Source organism: Polistes fuscatus, unplaced genomic scaffold (genome assembly GCF_010416935.1).
Source record: "Polistes fuscatus isolate 324 unplaced genomic scaffold, CU_Pfus_HIC Scaffold20, whole genome shotgun sequence".
Lineage (NCBI taxonomy): Eukaryota > Metazoa > Arthropoda > Insecta > Hymenoptera > Vespidae > Polistes > Polistes fuscatus.
In genome coordinates, this window is record NW_025113097.1 from 1,786,920 (window position 1) to 1,807,481 (window position 20,562).

A 20,562-nucleotide genomic window follows, 5' to 3' on the forward strand; every position below is an offset into this window, starting at 1 on the left:
TGGGCTCATCCGTGCGAGCACTCGTTCTACATTGAAGAGGAGGAGTACCGTAAGGGTGGAGGGAGGGAGGGAGGGAGGGTGGTAGAAGGCGAAGGAAAAAGGAAGGAAGGATGCCTGCCCGCAAACCGCCGCCACTGAGCGGCGAAACGAAAGAGTGATGGTTTGTATTACGTCAAACGTAATATGCGTTTCTCTCTAGTGAATATACATATACTATAGTATGGTGTCTAGTATAATACTCGTTTTATAAACGATCGTGAGCAACTCTTTCCCCTGCCCCTACCCCCACCCACCCCCACCCCACCCCCCGCAACACATTTTCTCTTTTTTCCTTTTTTTTTCTTTTATACTCGCTGACGACACGTGGCTTTTAATGTTTCATTCATGATCACGTGAATTCAGTAATTTCCCCATCACCTTACCCATATCAATTAATTCCTATATTAAATTATATTATATTATAATATATATAGAATATATTATATAATATTCTAGCAAAAATATAATATTATAATATATATATTATTATAATTAAATAATATTATAATATATATAATATAATAATTAAATAATATTATAATAATGTATAAATTATAATAATATTATATAATCTACTAGCAAGATACACATGAATTTTTAAATAAATTTCATTAGATTAATAACAATTTCATATCAATTGATCTATTAACATTCGTTTAAAAATAAATATGGAAAATTTCTTCGACAAATGTGTGATTGAAATATTAAAGTATAATTATTAACGTTATATATTATATTTAAACGTTTAACATATATCAAATAATAATTAATAAAAATAAATATTTATCTGTAAATAACGAACGATTGCGCTTAAATAAATCATTTACGCGTTAGAGAAAGTCTTTGGATGTTAGCCAATATTTTGCCATGGTGTATAATAATACTTGTTATTCTAAAATCAACGTTAAAATCGAATCGGCACAATCTAAGATTAGAATTTAAACAGGTGAAAACGCGTTCTGTGTTACGCGAGTTTTCTGTTAGATTATTGCGATTATTATTTAATAATACGACTTTTAAAGAAGAAATCGAAAGTGGTGCGGGGTGGGGATGAAAACCTTTCTCTTATATAAAATATAATCGATATAACATTAAAAAAATAATAATAAAAACTATCGATTACTATGTTTCACGCTAGAAAGGACGAAAACACCTCTCCTAGGCGTGATTCCGCTTCCGTTTTTTTTTTTTTTATTCTATTTTTTTTTTTATAAATTATGACGATCATCGTTAAACGTTCGTTCTAAACGCGTTATTATATTTTCTATCTTTATTATTTTATACTATTTTATTTTTGTTTAAACGCACGTATTAAGATGAAAAAGAAAATAAAAAAAGAGAGAGAGAGAGAGATAGAAAGAAACTTGAAAGTGCAAGTGAACGAAACCAAAGTGCATGTAAAAGTTTCTATACATCTGTTACAAACTTTTCTTTCGTGGTGTTAGGAGTTTTTCGTTTTTAAAAAAAAGTATATGACGCGTTAGGCGCATTAACGGAAAGGCTTATGCAACACACTGCTGCTGCTGCTGCTGCACAATACATAAACACTCGGCACGTTTTAAATCGTATCCTGCTTCGAATGACCTCTCTCTCTCTCTCTCCCTCTTTTTCTTTTTTTTTTATGTATAGTTTCTGTCTTTGTTTTATACAATTTTGTTTCTTTCATTAATATTTTAATAATCAAATATCGGAGGTTAACACATTTTTAAATACTTCTAGTAATAATTATTTTATTGTTATAATATTTTAACTTATATTATATTACAATTATCCTACGAATGAATAATATGTATTTTAATTATTCATTTGCCATCCCTTTTTTTATATGCATTATTGTTTTTTAAATAATACCCCCTTCCTATGATGCATTGGAACGAAGAATTGAAATGATTTTATTTTTTAATCGAGAGAATAATTTGTTTAAAAAAAAGAAAATGATTATATCATTCGTGAGGGAGTAAAATAAATTTGTTAATGAAGTTTGAAGATATTACTTAGAATCTTAAAGAAGAAACCAAACCCACCTACCCTCCCCCACCCCTGTTTGACAAGGCAAACGATAAGAACATTTCTAAAGAATTTAGTGTGTACATTGATTTAAACAAAGTTAAGACAGGAAACGGATGTGAAAGCGAAGCAATAGTTTCTTTCGATTAACCAATTTATGTTACCTGACATACCTTTTATACCGACGAACAAAACGAACGGTACCTGCATTGTTACGCGTATTACGGTCGTTAAACAGTTTCGTATTAGAAAATAAAATTTAGAAACTATTTAACCTGTCTAACTTATTTTTACTTATTGTTTGAACTAATATACGAGAGAAAGAAAAGTATATATCAATCGATTGATGATTTTACAGATCTCACACGAACCGCCAAAATTGAAAACAACGTTAAAAATACCACCTAAACAAGCAACGAATCCTCTTCAATTTGTCAAAGTTGGGCCATGTTCTTTGTATCGTACGGCACAAGAACAACTTCAAAAAGTTCAAGAAGTTAAGAAGATTAAACAGGAAGTACGAGATGATCCGGAAGATTGGCAATCTGTAAGAATAAAAACAATCAAATAAAATAATTATATAAAATTTAATTAATCAAAAAAAAAATTCTTATTAATATATTAATATATATATATATATATATATAATATATTAATAAATTAATATTAATATAGATAAATTATTAATAATAAATTAATATAATAGAGATAAAATTGTCTTTAACAATTAATTGTTGAAATAATAAGAAATAATTTATAAATTAGATAATAATTTGACAAATGTATTTTTCTATTCGTTGTAAACACTTAGAAATAGTGTTTTAATATACATTATTTATATATAAACAAAATAATAATTTATAACAAATAATAAAATAATTATTAATATTATAGAATTTAGATAATTGGAAGAGCAGTAGGAGGAAGCGTCAAGAACATATAATAGAACGAGTGGTGGAGGTTAAAAAGTTAGAACTCGAAGAACACGATAGGCAACGGCGTCGAAGTAAAACTTTCTCGGAGATGATGGAAGAGCGAGGTAACAGAGGTCGGAAATTGAGTATTAGTCTGGCCATGTATCATGAGGAGGATGCGAACGATTTGAGCGACCTTGGAATCGGTACTAGTAGTGGCAAAAGTTCAGTTAGCGGTGACACTCACGACGATGCTCACAGTGTTCTCGTAAGTATTTTTATCTATTACTTCAATAAATATATATTTAATTAATCAATTATATTAATCAACATTATATATATTAAATTTATGCAATAATATTTATCTATACAATAAGTATATTTTATTTCAACATATATAATATCGTGCAAATAATCATATTTCTTTTATATAATTAATTAAACAATAAAAACAACATAAAACCATTTATAGAAATAATCGATAATCGTTCGAATAATTTCGATAGAAATGGATGTGTATGATATTTTTTTTCTTTTTTTTTTCCAGAGCGACAGAGACAGTGAAATTGAAAAGAATCACTCGGATGTTGACAACGTGGCCGGTGATACCGGTGACAATATGAACAATAACGCTAGCAGATCGTCTACGGAAATGACTACAACGACGACGACGACGACGACGGCGACAACGACAGCAACTAATGCAACGAAGAAACCATTTGGGAATGGGTTTCATGGTCATAATCATAATCAGGAATACGATTCGGCAACAACGGCGACAGCTAGCTCGCCAGAACCGGAAGAATACACGTACGAGGGTGCAATTCGTGGCTACGTTTCTAGAGTATCGCAAAACATACCAAGGAGATCATTGGTAGGTTTGGATGTTAAATTGGATAACGTTAAATCGTCTTCGTCAAACATATCGAAGATTGGCAGCTTGAACGAGGATAACAAAGTTACGGGAACGTTGGGAACAACGACACCGGTTGTCAAAGTCGACATCCTGAAGAGACGAGAAATCTTTGAGAAGGGAACGCAAAAGTGTTCGGACCAAAAATCAACTAACAGTAATATTAATAATAATAATAGTAATAATAATAATAATAATATAAACAGGCTCTCGGGTGACTTCACCAGTACGAAGTCGATCAAGGAGAGACTGTCGAACCTGGAGAAGCAAAAAATCGAAACGGATAACAACGATAAGATATCTAATAAGGTACTCAACAACAGATTGTCGGGTGACATGAGTTCTATCAGAGAGAGGTTGTCCCATTTGGAGAAACAAACGATAGAACGCGAAAGCAAGATTACTGCTAATTCGTCTAATAATCACAAGACGATGGTCAATACCGACGAATTGGAAAACGTAAGACCGATTCGGGAGAGATTATCTACGTTAGAAAAATATAGCAGCAGCGACGAATCCTCGGCACCGACTACCACTACGATACACCACGAGTCGAGACACGTGAACGGTGAATTCACCGGGAGGACTATAAAGGATCGTTTGAATGCATTCGACGTTATGAGGAGCAAGGAATCCTCGGATAAAAGAGGAGGAACCATCGTTAAACAACACTCCTCGTCCCTTTGCTTCAGAGATCAAGAAAATAGGATCGATACTTCAACGCCCAGCGAGAGGAGTTCCTCACCTGACTCGGAATACCGTGCACCTAGGGGGGCAGCTTTTCACAGAAGTCTCGACTCCCTCGATGCCGACGCTTCGAGTGGCCCCGACACCTTCGAACGTGTTCAAAGTCTCGAAGAATTCGATTATGGCAGACGTTATCACCCGGCCTCGTCATCCTCGGCCGAACTTCTCAACGACACGGATCGCGAGGATTCCGGCATTCACACGGCCGACGTTAGTTGTTCGGTAAGCCAAGCCGACGAACCGGTCGACGAAGAAATCGTGCACGCAACTACTATTATCGAAGAAAACCAGAGGATCTTCGAACGATCGAGGCTACTTCTTGTTCAACTTCGTCGCCAATTCAAGATAATATTATCGTTACGACGAAGTCGAGCACCGTTGCCAACGAGTCTACGACGACTGTCGCCAATCAGCAAGAAGCAGTAGCAACTAAGGTAGGATCAAATCATATTGTTTTATATATATATATATATGCTTTTTTTACCTGTTCTGCCCACCCCCACTCCCCTAAAGTCATCTTCTTCTTCTTCTTCTTCTTCTTATCGCATTTACTACCTCGAGGCTTATATTTTATTTGTACGATTGATTTATTTATCGTTCAAATTCGAACACACGCAAATATTATCCTACTAGCCCATGATGGTTATTTCTAATTAACAAACCACGACGTTTAAATTAATAACCGTATATAAACTTATCTCTTAAATTTATTTATCATTTTGTTTTTCTATTAATCCGTTCGTTATTCATTGGGTATATGGTTTATTGGTACAATCTGGTGTATACATTTTTAATTTCTTAGGATACTGCTGATACTTCTTCTGGGGAACGGTCGACTAACAAATCATGCCCGCATATGCAAGTAGAAGTTAATACTAACTCTAATACAACACTACTACCCACGGCGAATAATCGTCCGATCGTCTATCAAAGTCCCAGAGTACCCCCACGAAGAACACCACCCGAAACACTTCCTAAACCGAAGCTAAACCTTTTAAAGGATCATCCTATAGATCCCGCCATCGACAATAATAACGAAACTTTACCCATTTCCAAAGATACGGAAGATCAAAATTCCACCTGTCCCATTTCCGTCGATGAAAATCCTTTGACATCAACACCTTCGAACATTTCTTTGGAATCATCATCATCATCAACCAATACCAACACTTGTCCTTCAATTCAAGACACTTCGAAGATTACACGAACAGCCTCGAAAATCCCAACACCGCTTCCTCGTAAAACAGTGCCTACTAAATCATCAACAACTAGCTTGATATCATCTGCTAGTCCACCAACAACGTCACCAACTACTCCCAAACTCCAACCATCATCATCATCATCATCATCACCGTCATCATCGTCATCGTCATCGTCATCGTCTTCGTCGTCTTCGTCGTCGTCGTCGTCGTCAACGTCAAAAACTCGAACGTCGTCCAATCAAAATCCTAAAGCTTCGGAAATCCCACTCCCAGTTAATTCTAATTCATCTAAAATATCATCATCGTCATCATCTTCTCCTACAACTACTTCTTCTACTTCTTCTACTTCTACTTCTACTTCTACTTCTTCTTCTTCATCATCCTCACCTACATCCAACACGGATCACCACCACCAATCAACGACAACGATCGACGAGGATACAATAATAATCCCTTTCGACGAAAGACGACGAACGGTTGTGGAAATTTGCGAAAAGGTGGTGGTACCCCAAGGAAAAATACCCGGGACACCATCGGTAACACCATTCATCACGGTGGATCGCGTTAACGAGAAGCTGAATTCAACCATGGCCGAGGTTAGGATCGAACAACGACGTAACAACGCTTTCAAAAAATCTTAAAGATAATTATCGTTATTATTATTATTATTATTATTATTATTGTCCAGCCAGTGATTACTCCTATATATATATATATTTTCATTATTTATTTCGGCTATTTTCGATTAGAAGCACATAGGCTCTTTTTCTTTTTTTTTTCTTTCTTTTTCTTTCTCTCTTTCTCTTTTTTTCTCTCTCTCTCTCTCTTTCTTTATCTATCTTGTTCTGTACTTCGCTATAAAAAAAAACTAGCTCTCTAAGTAACCATACGAAACGAAATCTATAATGTACATATTAATTACATATGTGTATTTTATTTATAATTGAAAACGTATATACAGAATTATATTAAATCGATAACTAATTGCTAGATGAAATAATCTTTATTTCATTAAAAAGAACAAAATACTTTAATGTTTCATATAAAATATCACACGTGGAAAATAATGGGGAATTTTTCTACTGCTGTGACATATTTTATATGAAAGATTTTGGTTACTTATATTTCTTTTTTTTTTCAATAAATGAAAATGCAAAATTATTCCATACTAGAATTAGTGATCGTTCAAACTCTGTATGCATGTATATTTAACACACATATATCACGTAATAATAATAATAATTATTACTATTATTATTATCATCGTCATATATTTAATATAAATTCGTAATTATATATATCCTTACGATATGTATATTTATAATAATAATAACAATAACAATAACAATAATAATAATAATAATAAAGAAGCGAAGAAGTTTCTACATAAAAATTATCTTATATTAAATATTACTTTTTATTAATTATTATCATATATCATCATTATTATTATTATATTCTAGTATTCTAGAATCTCGTATGCACAAATTGACAAAATTGAATTAACACACATATTATGTACAATTTATTTCATTGTTTCGTATGGGACGTTGCTAATAATCGCAATAATTAAAATTAATAATTTATTATATCGAAAAGAAAGTTTCACGTATAAAGTTCTACTTTATCATGGGCTGAGAATAAAACGTACAACAAATGCAGAATCATATAGATACGTCATTTGATTTTTATACGTAACATTTGTTTAACGATTAGAAAAAACGATGATATAATATATTATATCGTTTAAACTTCTTTATATCCACTCGTGCCAAGTAAAAAAATCCAATCGCGAACGAATCAAACGAACAACAAAAGGCCGGCCTATTCGTTTCAATTTTCATTCAATTTTTCCCACTGCCCCCTCCTACTCGTTTATTTAATTTCTTTTCTCGAATGATAAAAATTATATTTATACGAATTAGAAGAAAAAGCGAGGAAAAGATATAATAATATAATAATAATAATAATAATCCTCGATGTGAAAAATTACTTTCAACTTATTTACAGATAAACGTATGAAATCTTGCATAAACCAGAAAAAAAAGAAAAAAAAAAGGAAAAAAAAATAAATAAAAAACAATCTTCGAAGAACGGTTATTGTTATACGATGTTAAGATTTAGAAAACTATTACCATAGATTATCTTGTAATCGTTATAATATATATATATCGATTTTTAAACAAACATACGATCTGTCGAGACGACGACAACAATAATTCTTGATACGCAATAATAAGTGGTGGGTAATGTGCGTTTAAAAATTGTAGCAATTATTGTGCGTGGGAGTAAAAAAAAGTATGAGTTCGAGAAAATATATATATATATATATAAGTCATATTTGGGCAATGACGAAAAGAACTAAAGAAAAAAAAAAACAAACGAACAACAGCAACTATGATAAAATGAACTTGGAAAAAAATGAAAAAAAAAAAATATGAAATAGAGTTATCCAAAAATGGTCTTTCGCAATCACTATGATCGTATAACCGAAAACCAAATTTCGTTTCCCCCTCTCAACGCACTAATCCTCTTCTCGACAACATTTTATTTTGATTTTTTTATTTTCTCGAAAAGACGACCACTTAAACACACTTGATCGGCTTAATAACAAACAATATATGCGTTAAAAAAATATTAATCATCTCTGATTCGTCAAATAAATCATATTATCTTTCTCACGCCATACATTGATCGATCTTATCACGAACATTTTAAAATTACATTAAAAATATTCATTAGAAATAATTCATTATTATAAATGGAGTCATGGGGTTGTTTTTTTATTTTTTTTTTTTTTAAATAGATTCCTTCAATTGCCGGCCAATTAAGTGAAGTGTCGTCTTGGAGAATGAAATTCAAATTGATATTAACTTTTTTTCTTTTTCTTTGTTAGATCTTTTAAATCGTGTAATTCGTATTACATTAAGGATGATTATACATCGTTACATTTTTATTCCCCTAATGACACACATACGAAACCAAATGTTCTATTGCTATCTCCTTTCTTTCTTTCTTTCTTTCTTTATTTATTTATTTACTTCGTATATACGTATAGAGACACACATACACACACACACACACACACATATACGAGTGTAGTATGCATTCATCATCGTCAGTTGCAAGTTCAATACGTGCACAAAGTACGGTCAAAGTGTTGCGTCCTCGTGACATCGGAATCAAAGGTCGCGTAACCCTAACTCCACACACTTTTTTCTTTTTTATTCTTTATTATTATTATTATTATTATTATTATTATTATTATTTAAAGCAGTGGTTTTCAAACTTTAACCAATAGACTCGAACGCGTTATAAAATTAAACTAAATTGAATGAAATTAAATATTATACTTATTTTTCTTCCTTTCAAACAATATAATAATTTATAATCGATTGAATAATAAATATAATATATTAATATAATTAATAATTTATAATCGATTGAAATATTAAATGAAAAATTAAACCCGATCGGTAAATAAAACGAATAATCGTTAGGATTAACGATAATTATCATCGTTCTTTCGAATAATATAAAATACCATCGCCAAAAACAAAATGTATAGAGTATGAAAACCACTGATTGCAAATGAATGAAAAAAAACAAGAATACTATAAAAAAGCGAAGTATAATAAAAATCGTAAAACGTGCGATGATCATCGTCTACTTCAGCCGAGCAAATTCCATGACACGAACTTTACACCATCATACGTGTACCACCCTGTTCATAATTTTTTTTTCGGAAATTTTTCTCTTATCTATATTCTTCTACTTCTTCTTCTTCTTCTTCTTCTTCTTCCTCGGCAAATCGATGTCATCGGCGTTGCTGTATAATCGCTCCTCCTACGAAGCTGCGTAGAATTCTCCTCGTAAGCTTGGGTGTGTATAGAAACTCGTGATAATTCGAGGTAAGGTGGGCATTATTTCATTGCTTCTTTGCCAGCTTTTTTTGCCGTCATTTTGTTGCCCCCAATTACCTCCCACCACCACCCACTCACTCCTCTATCGTATATACTTAACCATAATCTTCGTTACCATAATCTTATGTTGGAAAAATGACTGTACCACCACAACAACCCATATTGTTTTCTTATAGACACCACTCTACCTTTTATTCGTTATATAAATATATATATATAAATATAGTATAATAATATATTATATAATATATAATATTTATTGTGTATTAATATAATATAATACTAATATTAATATAATATAATATTAATATATTATATTAATATAATATTTATGTATTAATATAATTATAATTATATTATTATAATTGTATTATAATATTATATAATTATATTATATAATATTATATTATATATATTATATTAAAATATTATCTATATTATAAATATAGTATATATATATATATATATAAATAAAATAATACTTAAAACAATCTGCCAAAATTTATTCGACTATTTAAAACGTTCATTTATTCTTCTGCACGGATTGTTTTATATATATATATATATATATTTTTTTTCTATCTCTTGTATTATTTATTTAAATCTTCTCTTACTTATTGTTTTTATTCTTTTCTTAACTTTTTTGAAATTTGTTTTCCTCCAGAACTCGATCGTTAAAACATTAGCACCTGCATTTCCTTTTTCTCATACCATAACTCTTTTCTACCCCTTGGAAAATATAAAGCATGGCGTTAGACCATCACCACCATCACCACCACCATAGTCGCCTACCCCTTTTACGATTCGTTCCACCACGTTGCTTTCTCTTAAAATGTTTCCAAACCATCGCCTTCCTGGAATGTTGAAACGCTTCTTATGAATTATTTTCACCGAGCCAAATCGAAAGTATTTCACCGTGCGAATACAAATATTTTTATAGTTTGCTTGGTAGATAAAACAAAAATAAAATAATAATAATAATAATGGTCCGGATGAAGATGAATTTTTGTTTTCTTAATTCATCATTGTCAACCGTAATCTTTTATTTACGAACATTACCAATAATTTAATCGTTAAATTGAATAATATTGATCATTATAATATCATAAATAATATAATGATTTCAATTTGAATTTTCTAATTGAATTGTTTACCATTTCGTTAGAAAATTATTTAGATTATCAACAAAGTAATCGTCTACTGGCTGCGAAAAAAGAAAAGAAAGTCAAAAGATAAAGTATTATTAAAACGCGGAATAACAATTATTATTATTATTATAATAATTATTAACGTGATGAATTTTAAAATGAAAAAAAGAACAAAAAAATTATCAATGCCATATGACGCGCGTACGTCATCACATTAGATGACGATAATAATAAAGAATGTTCTTATCTTGGGAGAGTGTGGACACTCTCGAATTCTTCTTCTTTTTTCTCTTTTTTAAACGATAAAACGTAAATAATTTCTAGAAATTTTTTTTTATCCTCAATACGATTAACACGAGAAAAAATAATATACGCGTTGAAAAGATAAAAAGTCACATTATAATTGTACTCGAATTATTTCCAAATAAATTTCATTAAAATTTCGTATACGATTAAACAAACCGAGGGGTGGGGAGGGGTGGGAGGGGAATGTACAGATTAGATTAGAATTCTTTATCGCGATAGGTGAACAATATTTTTTTTGTATCAATGGTTTTGTGTCATCTATCCAGGAACACCAACTACTACTACAACGCAGTATTCGTTAAGATACCGTCTTTATAGTATTATAACACTTATTCACAAATTTGTACATATACCAATTTATACGAAATATTTAGAATCGTAATCAAATCATTTGTAAAAAAAAAGAAAATTTTTTTTATTGAGTTTCCACGTGCATGTGTGTATTTATCTTTCCAGTAAGTAAACAACTCTAATATTTGAACTAACAAAATTGGTCCCATAGACAATTAACGATTGTATTCTGGCTTTGACACGTATTAGGTATAGCATGTTCATAGTTATATTAACATAATTGTACGACAAATTTTGCAACGATCGATATTATCAATGTTATTTATTGTACGAACGATTTATTGAAATTCTCTCAGAATATTTTGATCAATTTATATAATACAGCAGTTTACTGTGTTATAAATTGATCCCCAAAAAAAAAAAATACTTTATATGGGAAATTTTATACAATACTTGGGAATATATACATATATATATGTATAACGGAGCAGAGTTTGAAAACTAACTCGAATTACCACAAAACAAATTCGACGTGATCTTTCATCCGCGACCGATGTTACAAATAAAATCAGTGTTTCTCAAATCTGAATAAATTCGCTATAATACTATTGGACATATTTATCGTTAGGAATTATCATCAATAAATTATTAACAAAAATTTGTCTTATTTATCGAAACGTGTTCATATAATTGTATTATTAAAACGATCGTATAAATAATAATACGTGCGTGATATTTCGCATTATATTTTTATAAATAACAAATTTTATTATGCATTATATTTTAATAAATAAAAATAAAAAGAAGAAGAAAAATAATTACAAGTGAAAAGGGAAACGAATATTGTGTAATTAATAAAATTAGGTAGAATTCTTGCACATTGAGATTTATTCTTTTAAATTTTCATTATCGTATATATTATCAAAAAATAGAATTATAATAATAATAATAATGGGATAAATATAAATGACGTTTGAGAAACTCTGCTTCGAAGTATATATATATAAAGTGTCTTCACTTGAGCGGTGTTGTGTGTTGATTTGCATAGAATGTAGCGTTGCAAAATTCGTCTAGTGCACTTTAGAAATAAGCCAGGGATTTCGCGTTCGTTTTAATATAAATAAATATTATATCTTTTGAACATCCAACCGGGTCTCAACAGGAACCAATAATCTTCATGGAGAAAGAAAACGATGAGGAAAAGAAGAACAACGTTGATACGATTTGCCAGACAACAACAACAACAACAACAACAAGTAATAGTAATAGTACAACGATGACTGATCGTGAAGAACGAGAACCTATCGAGAATCTATCGATAATTACGAAACTCGAAACAACTATGACTAATCCTACTATTACTACAACAATTACAAATACTATTACAAAGAATTCCACTGAAGTGATGACGATAGATACACCTGATTCACCTACTTCACCAATACCAATAATAATTGGACTTGAAAGGCCAACTTCCTTGAACTTCAATAAAACTGAAATCTCAAACATCGATGCGATTAATTGTCTCAGTCCGGTCTCACCTCAACAGGTAATTAATTCATGAAAAATAATACTCGGATAATTATTTGATTCGACGTTTTTCGACGTATCGATTTAAACAAAATTATTTCGGATAATATATATTATTATTATTATTATTATTATTATTTGTTAAGAATATTTGAACTTGTATTATACAGTTTTTACCGTTGAGTTTGTCGAACGACGAAGAAATAGTGACTGGTTTAGCTTTTCCATTGGGTCCACCAACCACTATCGAGCCACCTAAAGAAAAGCCACCACCACCTCCTGTTGATGATATCAGTGATGAGGAAACACTACCTGTGGAACCTCTAAAAAGATTGAACTCAACTAGGAGAATAAAGAAAGAATTACGAACGAGGCGGTCGGATTTTCTGGGAATCGAAGGAGTACGTTTTGTAAATTTTGTCAAAGATTTTTATTTTATAATTTAAACGACAATAACAAAAAATATATATAAATAAATATTACGAGCATACGAATCGATTCAAAAAGTTCGCGTGCATTTAAAAAATAAAATAAAATAAAATAAGAAGTACGTTTAGTAAATTTGTTAAAAATTTTTATTTTATAATTTAAACAACTACAAAATATATATACATAAATATTACGCGCATATGAATCGATTCAGAAAGTTCGCGTGCATTTAAAAAATAAAATTAAAATAAAATCAAATAAAATAAAAATAAAATCAAATAAAATAAATAAATCAAATAAAATAAAATAAGGAGTACGTTTAGTAAATTTGTTAAAAATTTTTATTTTACAATTTAAACAACTACAAAATATATATAAATAAATATTACGAGCATACGAATCGATTCAGAAAGTTCGCGTGCATTTAAAAAATAAAATCAAAATAAAATAAAATAAAATCAAATAAAATAAAATCAAATAAAATAAAATAAGGAGTAGGCTTTGTAAATTTGTTAAAAATTTTTATTTTACAATTTAAACAACAATAACAAAATATATATAAATCAATATTACACGCGCATACGAATCGATTCATAAAATTCGCGTGCATTTAGAACATAAAATAAAATAAAATAAAATAAAATAAAATAAAATAAAATAAAAATAAAATAGGTGAACGACGATGACTTGGAAAGGGAATTAACGTTGATGAAGCCACCAGACATGGCAGCAATTCTCGCCGAAGAGAGACGTATCGAACAACTGCATCGTCGTTCTTACGACACTGACAGTAATTACGAGCAGGATTCTAGCCACGAGAGGGATTCCGGAGTCGAACTGGGACACGTTGAAGACTGGACGAAACAACCTGTCAGCCCAGACATGTCCCAGCACAGTCGACAAAGTAGCGAACCTTTTGGCGCCAGTGTGACCTCATCCGAGGAAGATGAGATCACCAAGAAGGAAAGAGAGATCATTGAGGTTTTAGAAAAAGAGGAACAATGGCGATACGGAAACAATCACGAACGCAACAGGTAATTTTTCTTCCCCTTTACCATCATTCCCGAGTCCTATTTGTTTTATGTCAATGTGTGTGGGTGTATGTGCCTGGCATTATTTTTATTTTTACGTTAACAGCGATTTGGGAGAAAAATTGGCGCACAAATTGCGCGAATTGGAAGAAGAGAAGATGCAATTGGAACGCGAGAGAGCACAGGAAGTTGTGTTGCGTAGGCAGGAAGAGAATTTACGGAAGAATGAGGACAACGTGCTGCGTAAACAGGAAGAAACTCTACGCAAACAACAGCAACAACAACAGCAGCAGCAACAACAGCAACATCTCTCTTATCATCATCACCATCATCATCACCAGCGTCATCATCATCAAGATGATGAAATCAGACAACAACAGGAAGCTGCTGCTGCCGCTGCTGCTGCTGCTGCTGCTGCTCGTATTGAGATTGAAACTAAACTGGTCGAAGTTACGCGGCAGGAAGAGGAACGTCGTATCCAAGCTGAACAACAGTTGAGAATTCAAAACGAGATCGAAGAGAAGGAAAGAAGAGCAGCAGCTGCTGATGTACGACGAAAGGAAGAAATACGAATTCGAGCTATGGAAAATCAAATTCGCGAGCAAGAGGTGAGAGATGAGGTGTTTTTGTAAATTTGATAATATAATTAAACGATAGACGAATAAGATTTGGATTTGAAAATATTCATTGGTTCCTACTTTGTTTTTTTTTGTCTTATTTGCACGTTAAAAAATTGCTTCATGTAGTATTCAAATGAAAGAATATATAAATATATATCTTTTCGTTCGTGCTTTGAAGATATTTTTCTACTAATAATACACATAACTGCACCATGTATAATAGATTGCACATTGAATTATTCAGCATATAAAAATAAATGAAATATTTGATAGACGCGAATTTTGATTAAGCATGACACGAGTGTTTTAACTCTACGAACACTTAAAACGACATTTATTCCTACTTATTCACAGAACAAGATATTGGTTGGTGCTGGGTTGAACAACCACGAAGATGAATTTGCTTCTGGGGTAAGGGATTGATCGATCGATTGATTTATTATATAAGCTCTGGTAGTATTTTATTTTATATATTAATTCGCGTGACATGTTGCGTAAGCTTTTTTATTTCAAACGTATATTTAACGAAAGGAAAACTTGTGTGTGTGTTTTATTAAAACATTGTGTTGTTCCGGTTCGTTCAGGAAGTATTACGCGTCGAAAGAGAATTACTTCAATTGGAACAAGAGGAATTGAAGAGACAACGAAACAATCTCGCTTATCGCGAACAAAAACAATTGAAATTGGCGGAACAATTACAGGAACAGTGGAAATCTTTGCAAGACGTAGCTCATCATGGTTCATCTAACATTTCCCAACAATACAAGCATCAGCCAGCCGTAAATTATAGATCGTCTATGCCGAACCTTCAACTACAGGATGCTCAAAGAAGAAGACCACCACCACCACCAATACCATCCAACAAACCGTTACGTCACGTTGAACAAAGACAAAGAGACGTGACTATCAGGTGAATAAATTGTCACCAATTATATTTTATAAAACATCGAACGAGCAAACAATGCGAAACAAAACAGTTAACACTAGATTTATGAATTCAACCAATTTGATCAAATTTAAATATTAATTCCTCCCTTACTCCTCCCACTATTCAACTTCTTCATTCAAACAATGCTTGTAAATCTTTTAACAAAATAATAAACAAAATATTCGTAAATCTAGTGTTAAATATAATAAACCAAATTATTATTATTACTACTACTACTACTTCTAAGTTTTTTTGTTTTTTTTTTTACGTAATGACGTAATTACGATAGAATTGGAAATAACGTATAAAACAAATTAGATCTCTCATGCTCTATATATTTTCTAACTACAGGAATAGTCGTGTACCATCGGCTGATTCTATACCGCAACAAGTGGACGCATCATTGCGACATAGTTCTTCTGCAACGACACTTTCATGCCATGGTGGTCAACAAATGACTAGGCAAACGTTGCAAGCACTTAGCGCTGCACCTAGACCAAGAATTGTTCAAGGAGATCAATGGGTCCAACGAAGGAAAAGCGACGTACCTAGAGGCGTTCATGATTTCAATTATCAACACTGGCTCATTCAAGTAAGTTTTTCTTTAACATTCAATCTTATATGTATAAACAAATATACATCTTACTTTTCTTCAAAATGTATGAACAATTTGAAATATATCAATTTGTCTAATTTACTTTGAAAATATTAATTGTAATAATGAAACATGCATGAAAATTTTGGGGGTTCATTCTATAATATTTATTATATATATTAAATATTATATTAATATTATTATGTAATTAGTATGTATTATTAATTAATATTATTGATTTAATAGATAATTTAGAAATATGATATTAGTTTATTATAATATTATGAAATATATTATTATATTATATAAATAGATAATTTATAAAAATTATATTAAAATTATTATATTAAATTTTTAATATAAAATTAAATTTATTTATACAAATTTTTTAATATAAAAATTTAATATAACATTATATTAAATAGTATATAATACTATTATTATATTAAATTAAATATTGATATTATATGCTATGATTATTATTTATTCTGTTTCATAGGAAGCAGAACAACGGAGAATTCATGAGAAAAATCAGAGATCACCTGCACGAAAATCTCAACCGCACGTGACCGGAACATCCGTACCTTATGCTGCTGCTCCGACACGGTCGGATAGCAAGCCGTTACCAGATTCCATTATACAAACTCTTACTCAAAGAGTACAGAACAGAGCACAGGAAAAACCACTGTCTCCGAGAAGAAGGTAAAATCACACGTTATCTCCTCATTTTTGTTACTTTAACATTTTGTTCAATTAATTCATCATCGTTGCATTACTAAAATACAATTATTGTAGATTTTTAATATTCCTGATTGTTATTTTATTTTTTTTTTTTAGATTAGAACATAGTACCAGTCAAGAACATATTCCTCTTCAGCATTCTAACACGAATCAACAATTAACGTTACAACCAAAATCACAACAACCGCAATCCGTTAACAATACCGATAATCAAGAGAAAATGTTGAGCGTCAGTGGAAAAAAGAAATGTTCCCATTGCGGAGATGAGTTAGGTAAATGGAAAAACAATTCATAAATAATAATTAAATATAGTATAAATATAAATAATATATAAATATTATTTATATAATAATAAATATAAATAAATAAATAAATATAATAATAATATATAATTAAATAATTAAAATAAAGAATTTTTGTTGTTGTTTAAACACTTTGACTGTCACCCACAGTGGTGGTGATAATAATTGTTGACAAAATGCTTACAATTCACTATACCTTCGCTTCATTATTATTTTATAAAATAAAATATAGAACGTGTTGTAAAATAGTTCAAACAATTTATGAATCATGCTTAACGAAACTGTACTCTAACAGAACAACTACCGGAAGAAGAAACAAAATTGATTATTACAACAACATGGTGGCAGTCAAAGTGTTTGAAATCATGTTGGATATAAAAAAAATCAAATTTCAAATTGGATATGATTTTTTTGGATAGGTCGAGGAGCTGCTATGATAATCGAGAGTCTACGTTTGTTCTACCACATGGAATGCTTCAAGTGTTGTGTCTGTCACGTACGACTCGGTGACGGATTAATGGGAACGGACGTACGCGTTCGAAACCACAAACTCCACTGCCATAACTGCTACTCCAGTGACGACGGTACTCACACTTAAAACTCTACCTAGTATTATTCCGTACAGTTTAAGATTAGGTAAATGTCGTGTTCTAACGTGCGTGTACGAGAGAACGCCAAGAAAATAAATAAATATAATACACTTGATAAAAAAAAATCGGGAAGTGCATAATGCAGCGTCATGCAACCAAGACAACGATATATAAATCAAATCAAATCAAATCAAATCAAATCAATGAAAAAAATTATGAACAATAAAGAATATAAGAAGAAAAGAAAAGCAACAACAACAAAAAATACAAATAAAATTCAATTGTATAGTAGTGCAATATACATATATACATATATATAGTGATAATAATAACATTAATAGTAGTAATAGTAGTAGTAGTAATAGTAGTGTAGTAGTAGTTAATTATATTAATAATAATAGTAGTTATTGGGCTAAATTTAAACATCGTTGTCTCGTGCGGCATGTCCTGCATGGCCCCCGCTCACCCCCCCCAACCCCCATTTAACAATATCTCCTATAATTCGTTCACTCTTCATCCTTGCGTTCCATTTTCAGGTGTCAAGTTCAGCTGCGTGTAGAAGCGCGCACGGGGCTAATGGATCTGTGCAGACTAACTTGAATATAGCGTTCTCCCGGCTATATTTTTTAAGTTTTGTGTGTATACGTGTCTGTGTGCGTGTCTGTGTGCGTATTTGTGTATGTAGTTAATCGTTTAAGTAGTTAGCTAGGCTAACCCGACAATTTCGCGACAAGTTTTGTTCGCGTGTGTACATATTACATACATATATACGTATATTTATAAATAAATAAGTAGGCAGATAGATAAATAGATAAATGAATAGATATATATATATATATTATCTTTCGTAAATGAAAATTGTTTGAAAAAAAAAATGTTAGAATCAGCTCTGCGTTATTCATCGTCGTCATAATTATCTCGCTCGATTCACCTGTTGATTAGAAAAGTATTTTGGCTGATTAGACAATTTTTTGGGAGAGCATTTTTTTATTCCACATAATAAAATAATAATAATTCATCGATTTGTGTTTCCAAATTATTAACCACAACGTGCAAGGAAATAGAAAAAAAAAAAACACACGTGTTTTGTAAATAAATTGTATTTATGTAAGTAGCATATATATAGTCGGTTAAGGAATTAATTAAAGGAACAATTGTTGTACGCGATATCATCAGATCATCCCTGGCATACGAATATTAAAATAATAAATGATAAGAAAATGATCTTATGTTGTTCGCGTGTAATCCGTCAAAAATATTATATATTCATGGCATTGTACATTTTTTGTAATATATATATACTTGATATTTATGAGATCATTTTTCTCTGATAACATATTAGCTAAGAGATGGTAATTCACTTTATCGTTGATGTTTATTCAAGAACGAAACATCTTATTATTAAATATTTAATATTATGGAATATTAATAATAATAATAATAATAATAATAATAAACAATAATAAATAATAAACAATAATAATAATAAAAATAATAATAATAATATTAATAATAATAATAATAAATAATAATAATATTAATAATAATTATAATTATAATTATAATAATAATGCCTAAAATCAAATCGAAAATAATAATTAACCTTCGTACGTGAAAATTATTTCTTTTTCCTTTTAGATTTTTTTTAATAACGTTTACGGAATACGGCGAATTAACATTTAAAGTGTACCCAAATACGATCGCTAATGAAGTCGTGCTTGTTTTGCGTTTTCTTTTGTTTGTTCTTTTTTGTTTCTTCTCCCTTTCCTATTTCCTTTTTAAAAAAACAAATAAATAAAGAAAATTCTTATAAAACTTGACAGCAGCAGAGAGCACACCTTCTTCATGCGATCGTGTACAAAAGTACACGGATTTACCATTGTGAAATATTGTAAATGTCCTCCTTTATTATAAACGTGTAATTTTATATTATCACAAAGAATAAATGTTTATTATAGTGAAATTATATACTATATCTCTTGTTATATTTTATTTTCCCCTGTAAATCCTTATGTATATATCCTTTATAATAATAATAAAAAATAATAGAAGTTAATGCGATGGATGTTATTAAATAGTTACCGTATATAAATGCAGTACATTACTATCTGACTGTTTTAAAATTATCAGCTGCATATAAAGAAAGTTCGTATGTTTTACGTAAAGATTCCTTAATTATTAAATTATAATTTTTCTTAAAAATATATTTTAAATACTTAAACTTTAACATTTCACTCAAATATGAATGACTATGAAGACGATTATTTAATTCAAACGGTGAACAAGTAAGCTATTCGAGTGAGCCA

The 20,562-nt window shown here is 30.6% G+C and overlaps 1 protein-coding gene across 1 annotated transcript; it reads left to right on the plus strand.

Annotated features, from left to right (window-relative positions):
* Positions 1-106: 106 nt before the first annotated feature.
* On the plus strand, positions 107-19,480 carry LOC122517482 (serine-rich adhesin for platelets-like; the record flags this gene model as incomplete). Its single annotated transcript, XM_043635880.1, is given in 17 exon segments — positions 107-160; positions 2,405-2,593; positions 2,941-3,228; positions 3,508-4,924; positions 4,927-5,054; positions 5,423-6,418; positions 12,653-13,039; positions 13,191-13,421; positions 14,122-14,483; positions 14,587-15,088; positions 15,455-15,511; positions 15,685-16,010; positions 16,380-16,620; positions 17,123-17,325; positions 17,461-17,636; positions 18,086-18,250; positions 18,793-19,480. Coding segments are annotated over 17 exon segments (5,745 nt in total), but the record flags the coding sequence as incomplete, so codon positions are not given.
* Positions 19,481-20,562: the final 1,082 nt, after the last annotated feature.